This window comes from Belonocnema kinseyi, chromosome 9 (genome assembly GCF_010883055.1).
Source record: "Belonocnema kinseyi isolate 2016_QV_RU_SX_M_011 chromosome 9, B_treatae_v1, whole genome shotgun sequence".
In the NCBI taxonomy this organism is placed as follows: domain Eukaryota; kingdom Metazoa; phylum Arthropoda; class Insecta; order Hymenoptera; family Cynipidae; genus Belonocnema; species Belonocnema kinseyi.
The window spans coordinates 127,355,969-127,363,704 of NC_046665.1; the positions used below are offsets into that span (position 1 = coordinate 127,355,969).

Consider the following 7,736-nt stretch of genomic DNA (forward strand, 5'->3'; position numbering starts at 1 on the left):
ACAAAACTGCTTAATTTTCAACAATTTAAATTAATTTTCAACCAAATAGTGTATTTTTTAACAGAAAAATAAGAATTTTCGACTGAAGAGAGAAATCTTCAATCAAAAAATTAAATTTTAACAAGTTAGTTCAACTTTCTAACTAATTGTTTAATTTTCAATTAAGAAAATTTACTCTTTAGCAGAGAAGATAAATTTTTAACAAAGCACATGAATGTCCAAATTAAAATTTGTTTACAGTAAACAATAGAATATATAAATTATCAGTTAAAAAAATAAGTTTCAACAAAAAAAAAAGATTAAAGAAAAATGAATTTTCAGCGATGCAGTTAAATTTTCAACTAAAAAGATCAATTTTACACTAAAAAATAAATATTTAATTATTCACTTGAAAAATTAAGTGCTAGCAAGAAAGAAAAACGAATTTTCTATAAAATAATTACATTTGTAAACAAAGAAATAAATTTTTAATTAAAATGATAAATTTTCAATTTAAAAAATTTCAAAAAAGGAACAACAGTTTTTCAATAAAATATTTTAATTTTCAACCAAAGGTGTGTCTTTTAAACGAAAATGCAGAATTGTCAACCATATATTCGGATTTTCTATTAAAGAAGATAATTTTTTAACCATAAATGAAATAGTTAAATTTTCAGTTGAAAAATTAGTTTTCCGCCAAAAGGAATGAATAGTCGATAAAATAGTTTATTTTTTAACCAAGAAGAATGATTTTCTAAATGAAAAGACGATTTTTTGACAAAAGACAATAAAAAAAAAAATGTCATCTAAATAATGAATTTTCAAGCAAAAAAGACAAGCTTTCTGTAAACTTTTCAACCACATAATTGAATTGTTAACTAGAAAGATTAATTTTCAAGCCAAAAGATTAATTTTCTACAAGAAAAAAGAGAAAAATTTTCATAAATATACACGAATTTTCAACCAAACCATTTTCAACTAAAATCAAGATTAGTCAACCAGTAAACTGAATTTTTAACAAAATAGTTCAATTTTAACCAAGCAGTTGAATCTTCAACTAAAAAAGAAACATTTTCAACAAAAAATGGTACAGGTAAATTGCTAGTTAAAAAAATTAATTTTTTTACAATAAAAAAACGAATATTTAACAGTTTAGTTAAAATTTCTACCGAAATAGTGGAATTTTCTACATAAAAAGAAGAATTTTCAATAAAATAGATGAATTATCTACTGAAAAAAATAGTTTAAAATGAAATTTTTGAATTCCCTATGAAATAGATTAATTCTTATTAAATACTTAAATTTTCAACGAAGAAGATTAATTTTTGGACGAAAGAGGCTATTTTTTAACAAAATACACGAATTTTAGATTAAAAAAGATCAATTTTTAACCAAAAATAACAAAATGTTACATTTTCAGTTAAAAAAATTAATTTTTAAACACAATAAATCGAATATTTAACAGTTTAGTTAAAATTTCTACCGAAATAGTGGAATTTTCAAACTAAAAAGAAGAATTTTCAACAAAACAGATGAATCATCAACTAAAGAAATTACTTTTCAACAAAATTGTTGAATTTTCAACGAAGAAGATTAATTTTCGGACGAAAGAGACTCATTTTTAATAAAATACACGAATTTTAGATTACAAAAGATCATTTTTTAACAAAAAATGCAATTAAAATGGATTTAATTAAAACTTAATTATATAATAATAAATAATTAATAATTAATAATAATTAAAAATAAGTGGAGTGAAAAAAAATTAATTTTCAAACAAAAAAAAGGACCATTTTCATCAAAGGATGTGAAAAAGATTTGGATTGCCTATATAAATCACTCTGAATTACGTTGAATTTAAGTAGTTAATCAATTGGATTACTTAAATTACTCCTAATTATCCATATAAAAGTGGATATCCTCAATTACTCCGAATGAATTTGATTACAAGTGGATAACGCTACAATACTCCTGATTAGAACTGAATTAAAACTGGATTATCAGAGATTACAAGTGGATGACTCTGACTTAAAATTGGATTACTCCCGCTTACAAGTGGATTACTCTGAATTATTTCAATTACTCCGGATCGTGTCAGATTACCCTGGATTACCTCCACGTATATGCAAAATTGGCAACTTTTTTTTTCTCACTAATCACCTTTAATCAACTGAGTAGATTAATTATATAATAGAAACGACGAATTTTTAACAAAATACATGAATTTTATATTAAAAAAGGCAAAAGTAAATCATTTAAAGGATAAATTAAAAAGAAAAAATGTATACATTTCAAGTTAAAAGATAAATTTTCACTAAATAATTGAATATTCAACTAAAAAGAAATACATTTTCAAACAAAAATGGAATAAAGTAATGAATTTTAAACCAAATCGTTGATATTTCAAATAAAACATGTAAATTGTTAATATAAAATGGAATATTTACATTTTCAATTTAAAAAATTAGTTTTTCACAAAAAAGTGCATTAAAAAAATATGATGCATGTCCTGTCCAAAAATTAAGGTTTGACCAAGTTTAATTCAACTTTCAACCAAGTTGTTGAAGTTTAAAAAAATAATAACAATAATTTTACAACCAAGAAGATTAATTTTTTACTGGAAAGGCGAATTTTCAACAAACTACATAGATTTTCACCTGAAAAGGATAATTTTTTTACCAAAAAAAAAAAAAAAAAACAAATTTGTAATCAAATAGTTTCCACCAAATACATTAATTTTCAACCAAATATTTTATTTTTGACTATACAATAATTATTTAAATCAAAAATGAAATAGTTGAATTTTCAGTTAAAGAAAATAATTTGCCACCAAATAAAAATTTTAAAAAAATTTCAACTGATAATATTAATTTTGTACAAAAAATACAAATTTAAATAAGGAAACTACATGAATTTTGAACCAAATAGTTGAATATTCAACTAAAGAAAATAAATTTAGAATCAAAAATAGAATAAACGAACTTTCAGTTATGAAATTAAATTGCAACAAAAAAAAAAGAATTTTCAAAAAAATGGTTAAATCTTTCACCAAAAAGGTCAAAATTTTTAACAAAATACATGAATTTTAAACTAAAAATAGAATATTTACTCAATTTAAAAAATTAGTTTTTCACAAAAAAGTGAATTTAAAAAATAGTTATATTCTTAACCAAAGTGATCAATTTTCAATTAAAATTATGCATGTACTATCAAAAAATTTAATTTTAACAAGGTTTAATTCAACTTTCAACCAAGCAGTTGAAGTATAACAAAAGATTTTACAACCAAGAAGATTAATTTTTTACTGAAAAGGCGAATTTTCAACAATCTACATGAATTTTCATCTAAAAGGGATAATTTTTTTTTACCAAAAATGTAATAGTTAAATTTTCAGGTAATATTTTTAACCAGAAAAAAACAAACAGATTTTTAACCAACTAGTTTTATTCTTTCATAAAGGAGATGATTTTTTAAAATAAATTATGCATCTTCAACCAAAAAATGAATGTTCAAAAAAGTTGTTCGCCACCAAAATAAAAATAAAATTTTCAAGTAAAAACTATAATTTTATTCAAAAAATACAAATTTAAACAAGAATACTACATGAATTTTCAACCAACTAGTTGAATATTTGAATTTTACTTTAAAAAAGATCAATTTTTAACTGAAAATTAAATAGTAAGAATGTCAGTTTACAAATTTAATTTTGAACAAAAAAGAAACGAATTTGTAAGAAAATATAGTTACATTTTCTACACAGTAGATTAACTTTTCAACGAATATTTGAATTTTCAACAAAAAAAAATGAAGTTTTAATCAAGAAGATTAATTTTCTAAAGAAAATAAAAAAAGGATTTTCAACAAAAATACATAAATTCTCAACTAAAAAAGGTCAATTTTCAGCAAAAAATTGAAGTTTTTTTCTAATGTTTGAAAAAATAGTTAAAATTGAAATGTACTCAGTTTTAATTTAAAAAGCTCGTAGCTCTCCAAATAGGAAAGTTTCAAAATTGAAAGCTTTCAAATTCAAAATTTAAAGGTTGAAACTATTTAAATTTGGTAGGCCTTCAAAAGAGAAAGCTTTTCAACTTGTATTTTTTCAATAGACCGATAGATGCTTTGAAATTTGGATATTTCCAACTTTGAATAATTTTTTGTAAGTTAAATAAATTAAGGTCAATAATTAATTCTCTTGGCTTTTGTTTTTCAGTTGGACATGATGGGACAGAGTGTTTTCGAGTACAGTCATCCTTGTGATCACGAGGAATTACGAGAGAGTCTCTCTACCAAAATTTCCGACAAAGAAGAGAAGAAATCTTGCAATTTCTTTCTACGTTTAAAATGCACACTCACAAGCAAAGGCAGGAAAGTCAATTTGAAAAGTGCATCTTACAAGGTAAACATTTAAACCCACAACCATAAATATTTTTAAGGAAAGAACTTTAATCGTTAGCTTTTTTAATTATTAAATAATTTAGTTTACAGTGCGTAATTTGAAAATATTTTAGATTTAAAATGATCCATTTTGTGTCTTCATTGTCAAGCGCAGATTTTCAATTTGAAGAATTTTGAAATGCAGTTTTTAAAACTTAAATAATTACAGATTAAAAGCTTTTGAAATTGAAAATTAATTAAACAGTTTACAAATTTTAGCTTAAAAAATTGAACTAAATTGATATTTAATTAATAAATATTGTTTTAGTCTAAAATATGCCATTTTAACCCATTTAATTAAAAAAAGTGTTTTTATAAAAAAATAACAATTTTATTATATTTGACTGTTAATTTAAAATGAGCAATTATAAATGAAATACCCAAAATGAATCAGGTTAAAACTAAATTGTATGAAACAACCTTGAGTCCTTAAAATTTCAGAGTTCTAAGTTTAAACTTGAAAGGTTACAATTTTAAGTATTCCATTTAAAATAACTTTTAGCTTTTAAATGAGAGTCTTAAATACTGATGTACAAATAAAAATTGAATAATTATAAATTTCAAAATATTTATAATAATATAACTTCTGAATTAAAGTATTCAGTTAAAAAAATACTGTGATCGTTCAATTTTTAACAGTTAAGTTAAATTTTTGCACTTTAAATGCATTTTATTTACAAAATTTAAATTCCAAAGTGTTTTGAGTCTCTTTTTATACGTGTAAATTATCGAGAACAAGTTTTGTGATTCGGCGAGAAAGCGGGAATTTTTTTCCTCTATTAAAATGCCACCTTGAAAAATATTGTTTTTCTCAGCTCTTAGCGCTTAGATATATTGACAATTAACTTCAATTACAACCTGAGCACATAAAGAAATTCTTGGAAATTAAGTAAAAAATCCAATTATTAAGTTTGGGTAACATTCTCCCAAAGGTTTCCACTCGAATTAAAAAATGAAATAAAAAATAAGGTAAATTTGTGTATTTTTTATTGTGATTAAAAAGGCAAAGAAATAAAAAGTAGCGGATTTGGAGGTTGCCTCCTTTTTCTTTCCACTTGATTTTATTTAAATTTTAAATTCGTTTTTTACAAATTTATTCGTTGTACTCATGTTTTTTTAATTTTTGATTTCTTCTGAATTTAATTTCTTAGAACTAAAAATCATTTACTTAAATTTTCAGTTAAGCCTAAATGTTTTTCTGATTTTATTCCTGATAAAATGTTATAATTCAGCATAATTTGGTAATTTCAAATTGAAAGTAATTGAAATAATTCAGAATAATTTTAATTATTTTCAGATTTAATTTTTCAAAATTATGCAATTTCTACTTGAAAGCTTTTAAACTTGAATAATTTATAATATTAAAACTTAAATAATTTCTCATCAAATCTTGTTCAGAATTTTTATTTTTAGCCTTAATTCCAATTTTTTAAATTCCTGTTTTTCCCCAGTTTTCAAAAAACTTCCCCTTTTCCCGTTTGTCTCGGTTTTTCAATCAAGTGCGAACTAAATTATTAGAATCCGATAAGCAAATCCAACTTTTCTTACTCGAAATTTAATTCTTTTTGGATAAAAATTCGACTTTTGGTTGCAAATTTGACTATTTTGTTCCAAATCCAACTATTTTTGTTTATTCATATTTTTTATTCGAAAATTAAATTATTTTATTGAATGAACCATTTTTATCAATTTAATTTTTAAATTGAAAATTCCTCTTTTATGGTAGAAAAGTCATCTTTTCAGGTTAAAAAGTCACCTTTCTTATTTAAAAATTAACTTTTTTGTTAAAAATTCAACTGTCTTCTAAAAAATTGATATATTTAGCATAAAAATTCCTAGTTTGGCTTGTAAATTTAACTGTTTTGTTGAAAATGCAACTTTTTTGTTTAAGGTTTCATCTCTTTGATTAGAAAATTCGACCAATTGGTCAAAACAACAACAGTTTTTTTTTAAATTCGTCTTTTTGCATGGTTTTCGAAATTCATGTTTTACGCTGGAAAAGTATTTTTTGTTCTGTTTTAAAAAAATTTAACTGTTTGGTTAAAAATTCCGCTGTTTTGTTGAATATACAATATTATTACTTAAAATATTAGGAATTTAATATATTACCTATATACGTTGAATGTATTTTATAGGATTTGAAAAGAATTTCAATTAACCCAACTACTTTTGTTTGAATGTTCATTATTTTTAGTTGAAAAGTCTACTTGTCTGGTAAACAATTTTATTGCTTGGTTTAAAATTCAGATATTGTGTTTAAAATCCAACAATGTTGTTAAAAAAGTAATCCTTTTTGATTAAAAATTCAACTGTTTTTTTTTTTTAATTCCAGAAAGATTTATTTTTTACCAAAAATACGAATTTTTAACAAAAACAGATCTGTTTTGAACCAAAAATGGAACAGTTAAATTTTCAGTTTAAAAAATTATTTTTTAACCTAAAAACTAATTTTCATCGAATTTTCATCTCGGCGAAAAGTGTAATAGTTGATATTTCAACCAAAAAATAATATAATTATAAATAAAAAGCAGTTGAATTCAACTATAAAAGACTTTTTTCCAACATGATAGTTGAATTTTTAACAAAAAAAGATTTTTCATTTAAGAAAGAAAAAAATAGCAAATAAATTTTGGAATTTTTAATCCGCAAATATGAATTATCAGTAAAAAAGTTAATTTTAATCAAGTAATTGAATTTTCAACCAAAAATGGAATAGTTTAATTTTTATTTTAAAAATAATTTTCAACAAAAATAAAACTAATTTTCAATAAAATAGTAAAATCTTCAATCAGAAATATGTAATTGCAGCCTAAAAAGACAAATTGTCTACAAAACAGTTGGATTGAAAAAATAATAATTTTAAATAAAAAATGTGTTAGTTGACATTTCAACCAAATAGGATCTTAATTAAAAATGAAAAACTGTTCAATTCAACGAAAAATAATGAACTTTTAAGAAAAGACTTGAATCTTCAACAAAAAGACCAATTTTCAACAAAGAAATTAAATTTTTTAACAAAAAGGATGATTTTTTATCCGAATAGATGACTTTTCAACCAAAAAGATTGTTTTTTAACCAAGAATATTAATTTCTTACAAAAAAGACATAATTTACACGAAATACATGTTATTTAATAAAAATAGTTAAATTTTCAACCACAGCTACGATTTTTCAATTAAAGAGATGAATCTTCAAAAAAAAAAGGAATTTTTAGAAAAATTACACAGGCCAACAATTCTCAGAACCAGAGACCAGACCTACTATACCCGAAGGTTTTTGCTGCGCTGAATCCGAATCTGATCTCAGAAAAATTCCATCACCCT

The 7,736-nt window shown here is 22.6% G+C and overlaps 1 protein-coding gene across 5 annotated transcripts in view; it reads left to right on the forward strand.

The window, feature by feature from the left end:
• LOC117180308 (protein similar) overlaps positions 1 to 7,736 on the forward strand; it is a 122,894-nt gene that overhangs the window by 46,553 nt on the left and 68,605 nt on the right. For all 5 annotated transcript variants that reach the window (XM_033372735.1, XM_033372737.1, XM_033372739.1 and 2 more), the window contains exon 4: positions 4,190 to 4,375. In XM_033372735.1, coding sequence (XP_033228626.1) covers positions 4,190 to 4,375 — 186 coding nt within the window. The remainder of the gene's footprint in view (positions 1 to 4,189; positions 4,376 to 7,736) is intronic.